General features: G+C 31.7%; 2 protein-coding genes across 2 annotated transcripts; both read left to right on the plus strand.

The window, feature by feature from the left end:
• The first annotated feature begins 25 nt into the window (after nucleotides 1-25).
• LOC113858589 (DNA-binding protein DDB_G0278111) lies at nucleotides 26-3,384 on the plus strand. The gene is made up of 7 exons (XM_027491291.1): nucleotides 26-160; nucleotides 427-492; nucleotides 588-637; nucleotides 796-860; nucleotides 1,791-1,882; nucleotides 2,996-3,067; nucleotides 3,153-3,384. Exons 1-7 carry the CDS (start codon nucleotides 158-160, stop codon nucleotides 3,189-3,191), a joined length of 387 nt encoding a protein of 128 aa, XP_027347092.1. The 5' UTR covers nucleotides 26-157; the 3' UTR covers nucleotides 3,192-3,384.
• Nucleotides 3,385-7,993: 4,609 nt separating this feature from the next.
• LOC113858395 (two-pore potassium channel 3) lies at nucleotides 7,994-17,510 on the plus strand. Its single transcript, XM_027491044.1, has 2 exons — nucleotides 7,994-9,593; nucleotides 16,675-17,510. The coding sequence occupies exons 1-2, from the start codon at nucleotides 8,431-8,433 to the stop codon at nucleotides 16,820-16,822; spliced, it is 1,311 nt and encodes a 436-aa protein (XP_027346845.1). The 5' UTR covers nucleotides 7,994-8,430; the 3' UTR covers nucleotides 16,823-17,510.
• Nucleotides 17,511-17,735: the final 225 nt, after the last annotated feature.

Genomic DNA, 17,735 nt, shown 5'->3' on the forward strand with positions numbered 1-17,735 from the left:
TAGCTCTAGGATTGGACTGATATTATGGAGCCCTTTATGGAAATAAAACAACCGTTTTGATCAGCCACAGACAAAACAACAGCTTATTGCTAACGCGACCTGCTGCTGCATCAATCTTTCAGAGAACCGCTAGGGTTTCTTCTGCACACCCACCCAAATGGTACGTTCCGGTTCCAATTTAATCTTCGATTAGGGTTTGCGCGTTATTTTATTCGAAAGAAAATAACCTTTTGGATTTTGGCGTTTAAATAATTTTTAGCCAAATCCCTACCGTTAATTGCAAATACTTAGCGTTATGGTTCTCTGCTGCTCACTTCTTTAATTTTTTGAGTTTCGGATCTCAATTGCTTGCACTTTGCCTACACTGTTAAGTTTGTTTTTTTTGTTTTTAATAATTGTTTATTTATTACTTATTTTCTGGTTCAGGCTGATCCTGAGTTGGAAGCAATCAGACAGAGAAGAATGCAAGAGCTTATGGCTCGGCATGGCGTGGTGAGAGATAATTTCCTTATGGGTATCTTTATTCTTTCACTGCAGAGAGAGAGAGTTTGCTTGTAATTATGTTGATCACACCTCCTACTTTACAGGGAAATCAACAGAACTCTGAACAGCAGAAGGCTCAGGATGATGCAAAGAGGTTAGGTTTTGAATTTTGATTTCTCGACATATTGCACTAATTATTTGTCTCAGTTGCATAGATTCCATCTGGGGACAAATTTTGTGATATTATTGATATTAGTTGTTCATCCCGAATAAAACCAATTATTGATATGAATTGAAAAACAAATAATTTAGGGAGGCAGAGGAACGAAGACAAATGATGCTTAGTCAGATATTATCTGCTGAAGCACGAGAAAGACGTAAGTTTATAATATACTCTTGCCTTCTGTGTTGTTGACTTTTTATCTATTTTAGTTCTCTTGTTTCCTCGAAAACTTTGTCTGGTTTGAAAATGACGTGTACAATGGCATAATTTAATATTTCAATCCTGCCTTCAGTCATGCATCAATGAATGTAGAGAACATGTTGAGGGCATAGTTGTTAGTGTTGTGCATTATAAGCATTATAGTTTTCTTAAACTTTTGTTTACTGTGTCTGCATCATATCAGGCATTGTAAGATATTTTGACAAATGCAAACTATATATGTAGAAGTGGACAAACAATCATAGAACATACATTAACACTTAAGAATAGATAATATATTACTAGATAATAATATCCATTTCATTCTATATAATCCTCTTGTGAGTTGTGACTATAGTCTTTCTCCGGAATATAGACCAAAATGAACTTTATCAAAAGAATACATTTCTATATATGGGCATTAGTATGCAGTTATTGTGTAAACAGTGAATCTGCCATACATCTGAAATGTAAGTTAATTTTTTCACTGTTATAGGATAGGAAGTCAAAGGGTGCCAGAAGTTGTTACAGACAGTGCAAATTAATCTTTTCACTCTTTCACTGTATTCATTCAGATTCAGACTTGAAACAATGCACTTTAACTGTGCTGTTTCATTTTTGTGTATGTTGAAGTTGAATATTTACTCTTAACTCTTCTTGAAACAAAGAATAGAGAATAATTATAGGGTAGGGAATAGAAACAGTAGTGGTATGGATTAGGTATAATAGAATTATTTGCATTAAATTGTTTGTGTAAATTGTTAGTTGGGACTTTATTAATCATTAGTCATCTGGATATTAGTGAGGTGTTCTTAGCAATTAATTGGCTACACATAGTTGTCTTTCTTACATTCTTTTAAATTTCTGCCATCATTTTTATATGCAGTTGCTCGAATTGCTCTGGTGAAACCCGAGAAAGCAAGAGGTGTTGAGGATGTTATACTGAGAGCTGCTCAAGTGGGTCAGATAACTGAAAAGGTATGTTGGATCTTGTCTTTTGCTGCAAGCTTTCTCATTCTTATCACAAGTTGGTAACATTTTGAATTTAAATTCAATGAATTTTTCATGATATACTATTGTTTGATCAGTGAAAATCTATCTGTTTCTTATTTGTGCAATCAATCACTGATCCAGAAAAGGTATTCAGTCTATAATTGCCTGCCCTGCTGTCATGTGGCAGATGTTAATTAGGATTAATATAAATGTTGGTTGCAATTCTACTAGTAGTCTAATGAACTTTTGATCAGCATGGTGGGATTGTCTGGTTCCACTGTTCCTATGCATTAACTTGACAATCCATGTGACCTCACCAGATTGAGTTTTGGAGTGTGATCTGGTTTATTATAAGGGGAAAAGTCATAGAATTGTGCAATTTTACAAGTAAGATTGCGATTGAACTACCTTGATGATGGGACAACAGTGAAAGCCTTTGCTGGGTTTATTTTGGGTTTGTGTTGTGTTTGTTCTGGTTTTAAAATGAGTTTCAAACATCTGATAACTTGGCTAAGAATGTAAAGAGCAAGTGATTCTATTATCTTTATGTGCTTGAATGTGATCCCAGGCAACACGATCCTAGCAAAATGAGTTTCCTTTTGGGACTTGGATCATTTAAAATTGTACAAACCTTCATGTTGAATTGCAATTGTGACAACCATATTTGATAATAAGATGCTGGAAGTCTGAATATAGTGCAGGCTGTTCAATGGATGATTGTGACAATGACTTCACTTGTTTTGGTTGAATTTCTATAATCTGTAATTTGTGTTTTACTTGTGGGGAAGATGGCTGTTGTATGATGATTTATATGAACCAAATTTAAATCTCTGGAAGTTTGGGTTTATTTGTCACTTCATTTAGTGTTGAATATGGATATTAGCTGTGGGATGATGGTTATAAATTGTTTTGCTCCCCATGTTTGTTAACCTTGAATATGAAGGCAAATAAATTGTTTTCAGAAATTGAAATCTATAAAATAAAAAATTGCTAATATATATCATTGAGTCCCAATGGATATTTAAAGTAATTAGTCCATAACTCCATATAAGCATTATTATATCAATGTATGCCTCATGTAATCAGTGGCATATTTAGGTTTCTGAAGAAAGACTCATATCACTGCTGGAGCAGATAAACAACCAAACAACAAGGCAGACTAAAGTTACTGTAAGTTGTAGAGTATTTGTTACATTGCTCTATCTCATTTCTCAAAGGTTATATATTTACTATGCCATTTTTATTGCTTTTTCAGATACAGAGGCGTCGAAGTGTTCTCGAAGATGATGATTAATTTTCACTGTCTCTTTAAATGATGTGCTGGGTATTAATTGCATGCTTTATTTGTATTTTACAAAGTATTTTATAACTGGATTTTGAAATATATATGTATCATCTAGTATTTTGGTTCTATATACTACTTGGAAGTTCTCTATTTACATGCATATATTCATTTGTAAAACAGCTGGATCACAACCTTACTGCTGCATCCAGTGAAACATGGCAGAAGGTCATTTTAGGCTATGTTTGAGAGTTGAACTTTGGTGGATGGGAAAGAAGGGGGAGGGTAATTTTTTTTTATAAACATCCTCTAATTTCATTTTTTTTTTACGAGTGAAAGAAATGAAACAATAAATTAAAATAAGTTTAATGTAGTAATCTTTTATTTATTTTATAAATATTATATATTTTTTTAAATTAAAAAAAATTACCCTCGCCTCATTTCTCCCTAAAACATACCCTTAAGCTTCAAGTTGATTTCAAATGATCTTTTTAAGACCCGCTTTGGTGATTGGCAGTTTTCATATTAGTGATGTACCAGATCGGTAACTGGGAATGTGAAAAATGAGTTCTCTTCCCCTTGGATTGGCTGAAGGGTGTTGCTTTTGCTTCTAAATCTGGGTACAATGCTTTAAGCCTCAAGGGATATATTTTTTTCTTCTTCAATAAACTCCCATTTAGCAATACAAAGATATAAGAGTAGCACTGTACCCACTCCTAGATTAAGGGATGAAATTATTATTATTTTTTAGTTAGTTTCTCATGCATTATATGTATTATTAAAATAAAATTTTAAAATTAAAATGACATTTTTTCATTACTGTTAAATAACATGAAAATCATATATATTTTAAAAGAAGTATAATGAATGTCATTAGATAAGAATACATTAAATACACAAGACTTTTGAAATTGAAAAATAATAATTGAAAGTATTAGTAGAAATACGACATTATGTTAATATTTATTAATTTGACGTAATGTGTTAGTATTTAAATTAAAATATAAAATACTTGACGTTAGGATATATAGGAGAGTTAATTGACTTATTCAAAGAGAATTATTTGTCAAGTATTTTGCATAAAATGAATTATTGAGGGGTTAAATTGATGTGATTTTCTGTAAAAATACATGTTTATATAAACGTGTGTTTAAAAGTTAGGTTAGTACAAATTCTCTTTGGCAGATACATGCATCTTTAAGGTTCAAATGTTTTTCTTTTTCTTTTTCTTTTTTGGTGTGTGTGGAGGTAGGATGAAGGCCAAGGGACAGAATTTGTGGAACGTAGAAGAGGGATGTACACGGTGACGGTATAATGAAGCTTCTGTCAAAATCAGTTCGTATTAAATTATAAGATTTTTTGGCCAGAGAGTTGAATTTTAAGTGTAATATTAGGTTGACATTAAATTGGTCTTTGAAAAATAAATAAGATTATTTTCGATATTAATTTAGTCTTGCAATAAAAGATAGATGTCATTAACGCATTTTTATTTATACGAAGTCAATATTAATGTATAGCACATGAAAGATTTTCATATCTTTCACTAAATATTATATGAAAGATTTATCTTTAAAAGAAGTTTCACCCCAAAAAAAAAATCTTTAAAAGAAGTTATCTGACTTATTCATATCTAAATTGTATTTTATATAAACATGAAAAAAAGTTTATTAAAATTTGTAATTTAATGTTATTAATATATTAAATTTAGTTTAATAAAAAATATTATATATAAAATTTTTGTTAAATTATATATTTAGTTTTTATCACTGAAATTCATCCATAATTGATTACAGTTTAGTCTTTACAATTAACATTCATCTTCAAAATAATTCATATACTTCAAAAGATTACATTTTAGTTTTTAAATAAGTATTTTGTTATTTTTTCCTCTCTTTTATATTTTATTCTTTGTCATTAACAGTGTTAACAATGTCAAGAATTAAAATATAATAATATATTTATATAAAAACTAATACATAAATTTTTTAAGTGTAAAGATTAATTTGCAAATAAATATTAATTATAGGAATCAAATATATATTTTAACTAAAAATAAAAAATATTTTTAGTGAACTTATTTAGAAAAAAATTAAAAAATGATCTACTAAATAAAAGAATAATTTTTAAAAAAATATTAAAAACTCATATTTAAATCAAATATTATTTATGGTGTAAAGTTATATATATATATATATTAATAAAATTTATTTATTTAATAAATACGTAAGTCAACTAAAAAATAATAATTATAATTAATAAAATACTAAAATAATTTATATATAATAAATAATTTTTATTATAGTTTGAAAAAATCTAGGCTTATCTAATCTTTTTGATTGGATATAACAGGATTAAAAAAATAGACAATATTATTTTTTATTTAATTGATAGATAAAACAAAAAAAATTAACTAATGAAATGTTGAATTGATATAATAAGAATTACTTCCTTATATTACAATAAAAAATTTATAAATTTATTTATGTAATAAAGTTAATCTTTAAAATTTGGAGTAATAATATAATTTAATATTTCAAATATACTAAATATTTTATTTTTTATATGAAAAAAATATTTTCAAAAATATTATAGAAATTATCATATAAAAAATATAGCCTTATTAAATGTTTGGTCCTTGTAAAAATTACATAAATACTTGATAAATGTCAAATTATAGTAAATTTTAACATGAATTAGAATATTTAAAATTCTTAATAAATTTAAATTTAATCTCAATTCTCTTTTAATTTAAAAGTATTTGAATTTGAACAATTATTTTGACTAAGAGATAAAGATGAAAATATTTCTTGATATTTTTTAATTGATTTCCCTTTTTTACAGGAACTTATGGAGAAATGAAAGCAAGAAAAAAAAAAAAAGACAAAAAGTGAATCTGTCAAATTTCTATTTAAACGAAATTTTTTTTACTTGAGCAAATATGTAACAAATAAACTTTGGTTATTGTCTGATTTTAACTCAAGCAAAAATTTATTAAGTCATTTCTTAAAGAAAAAAGAAAGAGTAGAAAAAGGAAGATGAAAAGAGAAAGTTAGGATATTAAAACACTGAAACATTAATTTTCATCTATTTTATTTTATTTTTGTTGTAATAGCTACTGTATATAACTAAATTTTCTTTATTCAATGTATTATATCATTTTGTTTTGTTATATAATAAATTAAAAATATTTTTAAAAAATAATTATTATAATTTCTAATCATATTTTTATAATGAAACTAGTTTGATAAAATAAAATATTAATATAATAAATTAATCTTATTTTTATAATTCAACTAATACTTAATTAAGAATATATATATATATATATATGGTATACTGTTTTATTGTCCTTTATCTTAATTATCAAGTTGAGACATATCTTATCATTTTGTCTTGTAGTTATTAAATTTTTTTTTTCACATTAATAGTTTACATGCAATTTGATTTTATAAAATATTTTTCGAAAAAATTTATTGGTCAATCGGGGAACAAAGGAATTTTTTCAGTCAACGCCCGGTAATAATAGTGTCTAACATTAAAATTTCAAAAGGAAAACATTTGTTAATCTTTCAATGTTATATATAAGAATTTCCAATTAAAAAACATATTTAATTCTAATTATTGACTTTCTTTTTTCTAAATTGCAATTTTTTTTACAGAAAATAGTTTTATTTGAGTAAATAACACATGCATCGTGATAGGATTAATTTTTTTCAGCGATTATATTTTCCTATACAAAATTTAATTCTAAAATCTTATTTTGAAAAATGAAGCAAATACTACTTGAATCAACTCTCGTTGATTAAAGATACTTTTACTTTTAGCCTTTATTTTACAATATTTTTTTTAAAATTATGACCATGGTAATTAATTAAGTTATATTTTTAAATTATTGAATTAGACATACTAAATTTATGAAAATTTTTAATTTAATCCTCAATTGTATATTTCAAAAACTTTAGAATAACTTTTTTTCGAAACAGGTAAGTTTTTAACAAATTTAATTTTAGTATGTAAATCTAAAGATTTTTAGGTTGTGAACTAGTTTTTATTTTTTCACAATCAAAGAGAAACTATTATATATGAATACATTGCAGATATAATATTATATTAATTATTAATATTAGTTTATATAACAATTTATGACTAAATGATAATATAAAATATTTTTACACTGTTAATATACTTAAATTAAATTATTTTTTAATATAAAAACTATAAAATTTTGCATTAGTTGGTAAACAAATATTATGGATTTTTTATATTGCGGTAACAGAGTTTTGGATTAGCTTACGTTTATCTTAGTAAATTTCGTTTCTAAGTAAATTAAAAGAAAGTCAGGAATTTAAGAGGCTCATAATATTTATGTAAATAACAAAATTAAGAGTTATATTTGATAAAAAATCGCATATTTACGATTGTTAAATCAACTAAGATTTCATGTGTATCAGCAGATAAGCACTTGGAAAATGAGTTGACAATATGCACCAAAACTCTTAAAAAGTACTATTTAAACCTCTTAAAAAGTACTATAAAACAATTATTTATTTTAAAACAAACTGATCTAAAGCGCGTTAAATGAGTTGACAATATGCACCAAATCCTACTATGATTTTCTCTTGTTAATTATGCAGAACATGGCCACTACACAGGAGACCTGCCTCATTCATCGCAGTGATTGTCTCTTTTTTCTCTCGCTAATGATCAAATCAAATATGGGTAAATTCCCTTCTTATGTTTCAATCAGATCATAAAAGCTTGGGACATTTTTGGCCCTTTCATTTCCTAGTCACATGAGCATGATCACGACTAAATCAAGGTAATTTAAAAGCCTTATCCCTACCATATCTCACGATTTCATTTGGACCACTCGCCCACGATCCAACAAGAAGCGCGTGAGTGTAGCATCACATCTTCCCCTGAATGAGTGGCACTGACATCATAGTTAACATAGTAACCCCTACACGTCGACACCTTCCCATATTCATGTGATCATGTACCTAAGTTATGTACTTTCATTTTTCTTTCTTCTCTCTGTCTCTGTCTCTGTTATAACTTCCATCCCCACTTGAATCATCAAAAGCTGTAACCGAAAGCTCAAAACTTTCGCTGCTTTCTCCGCGTTTCACTTATGGTAACACAAATTTCCTCGATTCTGAAACCGACCCGTATTAGTTAAACGTTTTCATTCTTCAAAGTCACCGCCTTTCCTCACAGATACCTCAAAACATCGGTTTCAGAGAATACCATTATGGAGGAGCCTCTGCTTCCATATTTCAGCCCCAGAAAGAAGCCTTCACCATTGGCACCGCAGCTTTGTCCTTTGCCAGAACATGATGAGATGGTTCTTCCTTTGACCCCTTCGCAGTTCAAGGATCGCCTCATATTTGGCCCTTCTTGTGCCTCACCAAGGGACCCTTCACCTTTGGCTGAGGCATTAACACTTTCTTATAATTCCCCCAAATGTGCTTCTTCTTCCTCCACCACACAGGACTTAGCATCGGCACTCTTTGATTCGCAACAGTCCCAACAACAACAACAACAACAACAACAGCAGCAGCAACACTCCTCTTGGCTCCTTGACCCCAATTATTCATGGAGAAAAACCAACCTTCATCGCTCCAAAACTGCACCAGCTATGGCTGTGATCAGCGATTTCAATCACCAACCCACTGTGAAAAGACCCCAATTTGGTAGCCAGTCTATTGTGCACCAGGCTTTTATTCTTCTTGTTCTTTATTTGGCTCTAGGGGTGGTAATATATTGGTTCAATCGGCATAATTTTTCAGCAACTGAGACTCATCCTGTAGTGGATGCATTGTATTTTTGTATAGTGACCATGTGCACAATAGGATATGGTGACATTACTCCCAATAGTACTGCAACAAAGCTTTTCTCTATATTGTTTGTGTTGGTTGGTTTTGGTTTTATTGACATATTGCTCAGTGGGATGGTTAGCTATGTTCTTGATTTGCAGGAGAGTCATTTGTTGAGGGCAGTGAAGGGTAGGGGAGAAAAGGATGGGAGGTCTTATATAGTTGATGTGAAGAAAGGGAGGATGAGGATTAGGTTGAAGGTGGGGTTGGCATTGGGGGTTGTGGTGCTTTGTATTGGAATAGGTGTGGGGGTTATGCATTTTGTGGAAAGGCTTGGATGGTTGGATTCTTTTTATCTTTCAGTTATGTCTGTTACCACTGTTGGGTATGGAGACCATGCATTCAAGACCTTGCAGGGTCGAATCTTTGCTGCAATTTGGTTGCTTGTGTCAACGCTTGCAGTTGCCCGAGCATTCCTCTATTTGGCTGAGGCAAGAGTGGATAAGCGACATAGGACGATGGCAAAGTGGATTCTTGGTCAGGATATGACTGTTTCTGAGTTTCTTGCTGCAGACATAGACAATAATGGCTTTGTGAGGTATGAGCTTATTTTTGTTATCAATCAATTTTATTGTTCATGATAGTAGAGCATTGACATTATTTGCTGCTTGCCTAGATTTACAAGATATTTTTTCCCCCCCTACATGAATCCTGGATCACTTTTTGAATTATGCATTTAGTATCTGGTTAAATGCTTAGATATTGACTGAAGTTTTGTTTTGGCACTTACTTTGGTGATGGAAAATATGAAAACAGAGAAAAATTTAGGAAGTTTAATTAACTTAAACAGAAAATATGTTCCTTCTCGTACATATTTGTTGATATCTTAAATGTTTGTCATTCAATTGAGAGTGATTATTTGTAGTTAGTTGAATGTCAGTTTTTTTTTTGAGACAGAATTTAGAATCTCTAGCTCGTACCAGACATGTCAGCCATGGTGTAAAACATGGAAATGCTGCATGAGGTAGACAAGGAAATTGTTTTTATCGTGAGGCATGTCATGATGGATATATGGGCATTTGAGAAATTAAGAACTTTGATTGTCATGCATTTTTTAACTTTCTGGAGTTACTTTATTTCCTATTGTTTTGTTTACTAGCAATAGACACAGAAGCATATGTATGGATATTGATTGTTCTAATCATGCTTATCTGCCCAATTTTATCCCTTGAGCTATATTCATTTATGGAGGTCATTGCCTAGTTATCTGGAGTACTTTTACCTTTTCATTCTCCAAGTTGTGGTCAGTCGTTATATAGCATGTGGAGGATGCGTTTTAAAGAATATTTTTTATTAGTTTTATTAAGACCATTTTGATAGAATAATTGCTTGGTATATGGTTCTACTTCTTAGGCCTTTTCTTGTAGATATCAGATCTGAAAACAAGATGGTAAAACTTTTAACCAATAGGTTTATTTTGATAGGGCTATTATAGTAGTTTGCCTGCTTCACTTGCTTAGCACAGTGATCTTTGTAAGTGTTGCCTTTTGTTTTAAGTGATGTTTTCATCGTTATGTTGGATGTATAGAGTTTAAGCTTTGAGCTGGAGCTCTATACAGTATGCGCTACAGGTTTCCTGTCTTTGTTTGCAAAGGAAATAGAGAATTCTCTTGTATTCTATTTTCTTGTCCTCATAATATTGTTACAACATCATTCTGATTCCAGTTGTATGTTGATCAAACTAACCCCAACGAAATTGATATCTTTAGTTGTAGAAGACAGACAAAATTGAAGGAAAAATCCCATTAATTTTAGTGTATTGATTCACTATAATTGAAACGTGTTCCATTCTATCCAAACTGTCTCCATCATTTATGCCTGCATGCTATTTATCAAGACTTGAAAGATTACATGTTAATGGTGAACTGATATTGGTTATAGGGTGGAAAGTAATGGTAAAAAATGTTGACAGAAACTATTTGCTGAATCACCATGTTGGTTGTTAAAGTAGGACACAATGATGGAGACTGAGTTCGCAACTCTTACCTAGTGTTGTCAAGATTGCGATCAAGAGCTCAAGATCTTGAGATCTTTCCTCATCTCTCTGATCTTAATAACATGTAGGATCGCAAACATGGAAGATCGCATCAGGATTGCAATCATTCTCCCAAGGATTGCAGGATCGCAGATTTGATCCGATCTTCTGTGCCTCGCAGTCGGGATTTCATGACCCTGTTTGGAAAAACATTTTCCATAGATTTTAAACCCGATTTTTGTGTCAAGACCATTCCTCTTGTGTGATGATGCCTTCTAGCCCTAGGTTAGATTGTTTTCACTTGTTCTTTCTCAGTTTCAAAAGCACCTTCATGTTCTTTGCATGGTCCTCTGTTTTTTGTGACCCAAGTGCAGCTGTGTGGGTATCTGATTTTCTGCTTCTTGTTGACAGTGCATCTTGTTTGTGGCACTGTCTGTGGGTCCTATGGTATCTTGTTTTTTGCTCTTCTGTGCCACTGCATTTTTTTGTGGTTGCTATTCATGGGTCCTCTATTTTTTGAAGTTATGTTTGTATTTCTTATGATAAATTTATTACTTTTTTGGCTAATTTTAAGTTTATATTTAATTAAAGCATGTGATTTGGAGGTTATTTTCTTTATCTATGCTATTTTTTATACATATGTCTATGATTAAGTATAATTTGTATGTTTAGTAGGATCTAACGATCTTTGTTACGATCCTGTATCTTACTTTGCAATCCTATGTAGGATACTGATTCTGACAACATTGCTCATACCCCATGGAAATAGATTTTCATGTATATGTTTCGACATGTAGATTATGAAAATATTGTCCTTTTAGTATAGTTGTTTGCTGTTTGGTGATGACATAAGATAGTGATGAAAAAGTCAAAAAGGAACAATGTGGGAATTTGGTTCCAAAAGTGATTTTGAGAGAGGTCCCTGCTCCTGGTCTTGGGAAAGTAATAAAGACCCCACATTTGGACATTTGGTATCCTTGCAACTAGCTTGATGTTGTTTAATAAGTACACTTGAATGATACATGACTTGCTGTTGCATTCAGAGTAGCACATTACTTTTTGTGCATGGCTTTATCTCCATATAGAGTTCATTGGAAAAGAACTTAGAGAACTTGCGCTGGTGGTTTAGAAAAAAATGTGCAGCAGAATTTCCTTAATTGGATTACTATTGTTCCTTTTTGCTGCAATAATTTGTAGATCTTAAAACTTTAAGATGCAACTATTCTTTCATTTCATTTGTATATCATTTATGCCATCCTTGACAGTTGTTTTCTAAAATTTGTTTACTGCAATGTTACATTTGTCTCTTACCCTGTCCATATATCCTTGCCAATCACTCAGAAATTGAACATGAAAGTTCTTAACATTTTTTTAATTTCAGCTTACATTATCTGTTATAGGGTGTGACTAGGTGTCCTTTATGCCTAGATTCTACCCCCCTCCCTCCCCACCATATTTCTTATAAACCTTGTTTATGTAAATTAAGCCTTAACACTCATCACTTCTATCAAGTGCACATCTGTGTCATAGACAAATAGCTTGTTTGGTAAAGATTAAAGTTGGAATGTTGGATAAATATTTTTTTTTTCACCCAAAATCCCTCCCAGGAAGTTGGAAAAAATAAGCGATTATTTTTCTAAAATATGCTGAACTAAACACACACAGCTATAAATGATAAACTTGGGGACAACCATGCTATAATACCATATTAAGAAGCCAGGTGCTGTGTAATAGGTTTGAGGATACTTCATATACACTTATATTAAGCATAAGTTTTTTCAACTGCACATATTCAACTTGTTATCATGCACATAGTCCTGATGGAACAAACATTTGATTAAGAAGACTGAAAAGATAACTCAAAAAAACAGTTAAGAAAAGAGACACTGATTTCCTTTAGCTGATCCAGAGAACAAATTGGGCATGCTTATAATCAAACTTTTGAAAGAGTAATAGGAAGGCTTAAATATCGCATAATATTTTACATGACACAAAGGCCCAGTTGGTTCTTAACCTTAATAAAATGAATAGTTGATGCATATCAACATAGAGTGCAGAATATGCATTTGCTCAAAACTTTTGTCTTGGTTGTAGTGGTTATCTGCTCATTATATATTTATATTATGGAGTGATATATTGATATGTTTATTGTCTGTATTTAAATTTCTAGATAAGTTTCTATAAATGTTAACTTTCATTTAGAGGTAGAGTGATTATAAGAATGATTTCTCATTCAGGTTCTTAGATTTTTTTGGAGCTGTCCAGGTGTTTAATCCTAATGATTGGTTCATAATTTTAGATAACCTATTATCAGACAAGACTATAATCTCTTAAGTTAAATGACATTGGTGATAGCTGTTGATCATCTTTACTAATTGATTTTGTTTCTTGGTGTGTTCTATGGATGGGTCTTGGTGCTTCTGTGTGCTATGTTGAAACTGGTATGATGCTTGAGCAAATTACTGATAGAAGCATTTTTGGAGGATGGTTGTTATAATTATAAATCACAAGTGCATTGACAGGCACTAATGCTCTGGTCAATCTGCATTTTATATATTTCATCCATATAGTTATAAATATTTTAATTATTAGAAAAATGAAAAGAAAATGTTTAAGACTTTTAATATTCTAAAAAAAAAATAAAAGAACGAAGAGAGAGAGAGAAAAAAAGAAGAAGAAGAAGAAGGAACCGTTTTCAATCAAAACAAAGAACAGTTTTAAATCACTTTAATGGGGTAGATATTTTACTGGTAAATTGCAAATATAAACAAATAATAATAGCAAAAGGGGTTAAATATGGACAAACTTGGCAGTTAGAAAGGAACAACCCATGAAACTTATAGCCACTCCCATGCTAGACCACATTGGAAACCGAGATGCAGAGGAATTATGTGTCAGAGACCCTATGTTGGAAGGGAAGGAGGAAGCTGCGACGGAAGTTGGGGGGACTGTTGGAGCTTTTTGGAGATACAATATAAAATGCAATGCTTGACAAAGATGGCCCATGATGAAGGTTGGGCACTTAAAATTTGTCAGCGATGAAGGTTTAACAATGAAGAAAAGGAGACTGCTGGATTGAGAGTTCTAATAAAAAATTGAAGAGAAAAATATTTCACTAAATTTTTCTTATGAATTGAGCAAAGAATCTATAATTCATAGTTCACTTCAATAGATGTTGTGTAGTTGAGATGCCAAAGTATTATGGGAGAAAACAAAAGACTTAGGACTTGGTGGAAAAGAAGTGAACAAACTAGAGCTTATGGAAGAGAAGCAGGGGTGCGAGAGTAGAACGTCCCAACCCTTTTCTATTGCAGTAACAATATGGGAATTGAGAAGGACCAATGGACCGTGCATGACAGTAGCAACTTGCAAAAGAGGTCCAGTAATCTCGAGGGATATTGGAACCAAGTCATTTTAATTTACAAAACATAAAGGCATTGTATTTTATATGCTCAACCCATATGTAGCTAAGACTTATAGGCTGCCATATTCAAAATGTATCAGCCATTAAAAAAACACAGGATATTCCTTGGATATGTATCTAAATGTTTTGTATGTGGATGCATGTACAACACTAGTACATTGCTAATTTTGAAGTATTTCGGCTTCCCAACAACAATCAAGCCTTTTTATTTGTTCACTATTTGAGGTCGGTTACATGGATAAGATAAAACCCTAGTGTTCTATTATGAATCTAGTTTATAGGCAAATCATTGACCTCTTAATCCTTCATAATGCTTTCACTAGTTTTTCTTAGTCTCCCTTTACCTTTAATGATAAGGCTACTTTCCATTTGATCTACTATCCTCATTGGGGCTTTTATAAGTCTTCTCCACATATTCCCAAACCACTTAAAACAAGATTCTACCATTTTTTCTACATTAGGTGTTATCCTAACTTTCTCTCTAATGCATTTATTCTAATTCTGTCTTGTCTAGTGTGTCCACTCATTCAACATGACATTCTCATCTCTGCTATGAGGAGTTTATTCTTTTGCTGATTTTTTTTATTGCCTATCATTGGCTGACCTCACTTAATGGAATAAGGCTTGTTTTTTATTGCCTATCACTTCGTTTTGTACAATATTACTGGTCTTCTTAACCATGTGACTTTTGGTGAGTATGCCTTTTGATTTCGCTTATAAGCCAGGGTTGATGCATCTCTTGCTAAACTTGTATACTATGTACTTTGTCTTACTTTTACTTAATTGAAAATGTGCTTCCAAAGTTTGTCTCTACATTAACTTCCCATTTATTTCCTTTCTCAACTTTCTAACTAGGAATATATCATCTACAAATAACTCTTGGATACGCTCAATAAACACACTTAAGAATGAGGAAAGATAAGGGCTCAAAGTTGTCCCTTTAGGCTATAGTTATAGGCAAATTTGTATACTTTGCCTTATGTTCTTCTTACACTTGTGACCCTCCTCATATATATCCTTGATTACTTGAATATTGGTAACATGTACTCTTTTATTCTCTAGGGCTTTCCACAAAACCTTTCTTGATTCCCAATCATTTGCCTTTTCCAAATCAGTAAGGGCCATATGTAAGTCCTTTTGATTCCTCTGATATCGCTCCATCATTTGTCACAGCATGTCCATTGCTTGCACAGTTGACCACTTCAGCATAAAACCAAATTGATTTTTAGTGATGTGAGTGTCTAGTCTTAATCTCTACACATTTATTATCTCTCGTAGCTTCATGGTACAGCTCATATGCTTAGTTCCTCTATAATTTCCACAATTTTGTATTTCTCCTTTGTTTTTGTAGATAGGGATGATAAAAGTGCTTCTCCATTCATCTGACTTTTTCTTAGACCTTATAATTTTGTTAAGCAATTGTGAGCCAACTAATGCCTTTCTTTCCTAGACTCTTCTATCTTGACTTCATGGCTGCTCATCATCTATGGATTTTCTTTTGAATTATTCTGCTTTCCAACTACAGTAAGATAAACATATAACTTCTAAATTTTTGCCTGCATGCATATTCTTTTCATTGTTTCTGGTAGTTATGGCCATATCATGTTTCATTATTGTGGACTGTTGACAGACATGTACTTATTGTAATGTCTTAATAGTTAGGTCTTATTTGTTTTCAATCTCAAAATGTCAAATTCATTTGTGTTTCTGATAGGGCGCCAAATATGGCAAATACCATAAGGAAGGGTGATGGGCTGTATTTGGTGAAGGGACAGTTTTACAAAAGCCCAATGTGTGGAGAGTCTATATTAGGAGACAGAAAATGGGGCCAGGGAATAATGATTAGTTAGTTAGAGGGGAGGTGACGTGGAAGGAATCTAGGAAATCGGAGAATTTTGGTAGGCAAGAATATTGTGGGTTTTGCTAAGGAGAGTTTACTCTCTGGAGGAGTCAATTACTGACTCTGAAAAATATATCTTAGCATTATAGAGTTTGAGCTCTTTTACTCAGTTTTACTGCATAATTTGATTAATAACACAGCATATATAATTTGTTTCTATCAGTTTCCTTTTCTTCAGGTCCTATCTTGATTTTCTCTGCAGTGATTTGAATTATGTTCTTTGTTTTTTATCCTAGAAGAAAATGTTCATTTAATTCAATTGAATTTGGTAACTTACACATTTTGTGCTTTCGCTGAATATATTGGATTTGTGCATGCAGTAAATCAGAATATGTTATATACAAGCTCAAGGAGATGGGAAAAGTATCTGAGAAAGACATCATGCAGGTTAGCGAGAAGTTTGATAGACTAGATGCCGGCAACTGTGGAAAAATAACTCTTGCGGATCTCATGGAGAATCACAATTGATGAGCTCAGTGTGGCCATTCAAGAGACAAGGGAATTAGATTTCTTCAATGTTGTCAATTAGTGAGAATTTAGAGAAGGGGGTGACAGATTTTCGGGTAGCATGCTGGCGAGTGGACTGCAGTTGAAGGGAACTTTCTTCATTTGTGGGTTGGGAGGGATATTAGATTCACAAGTTGCATGCTGGAGATTTTCCCTCCACCCTTCTGCCATGGTCATTAACTCAATGAGGCATATTGACTGTGAATGGTGGTGAATTTTTGGGTTCTTTTGCCTGAATTTCACAAATTATTTAGAAGATGGTAAGTAATTGACCTTGCCATAATTCGGGTATAACCAATCACAATATTGTCAGGTTGATGAGATGGCTTGTGGTAATGGAGGGGACAATTTTGATTGGTTAAATAGTTATTTTTGTACATATTCTTTTTTGAAAATCAATTGCATTAATTCTTTAGCATCTTCTTTCCGGTGAGCTTTTGTGTGTTAAGGCTCTCTTGGTTAATTGCACAATAATGTGGAACATCTTGGTGACTTTCGTCTACTGTCTTTGCCAAGATGATTGGATTAGCTACATTTGTAATAAAATATCCGTCTTATAAATTCTGAGTTCAGTAAAGATATTTGAACAGACTTGAAATCACATATTTCCAGGTCATCAGATAATACATCCAGTAGGAATTGTTTATGGACGATGTAGATTGTGCACATGCGTAACATAGTACGTGCAACTCTGTTATTCCTTCGGGTTTGGGTTTGTGGGTTGACGTAGCCCATAGCATGTTTCCTTTGGGGGGTTTGTATAAATTATAATACAGAAACAGTTAGTATAACATGGTTTTTGAATGAGTTTAAGGGCATCATATGATTTATATAGTTTATCTTATCCAGTGAGATAGCATTTGATTGTTGTTAT

This window comes from Abrus precatorius, unplaced genomic scaffold (genome assembly GCF_003935025.1).
Source record: "Abrus precatorius isolate BTA unplaced genomic scaffold, Abrus_2018 Scaffold2, whole genome shotgun sequence".
Lineage (NCBI taxonomy): Eukaryota > Viridiplantae > Streptophyta > Magnoliopsida > Fabales > Fabaceae > Abrus > Abrus precatorius.

Coding starts and splice junctions, on each gene's coding strand:
- LOC113858589 (XM_027491291.1), top strand. Junction 861..1,790: donor TGCTGAAGCACGAGAAAGAC/GTAAGTTTATAA, acceptor TTTTATATGCAG/TTGCTCGAATTGCTCTGGTG. Junction 1,883..2,995: donor TGGGTCAGATAACTGAAAAG/GTATGTTGGATC, acceptor TGGCATATTTAG/GTTTCTGAAGAAAGACTCAT.
- LOC113858395 (XM_027491044.1), top strand. CDS start 8,431: ATGGAGGAGCCTCTGCTTCCATATTTCAGCCCCAGAAAGAAGCCTTCA. Junction 9,594..16,674: donor GACAATAATGGCTTTGTGAG/GTATGAGCTTAT, acceptor TTGTGCATGCAG/TAAATCAGAATATGTTATAT.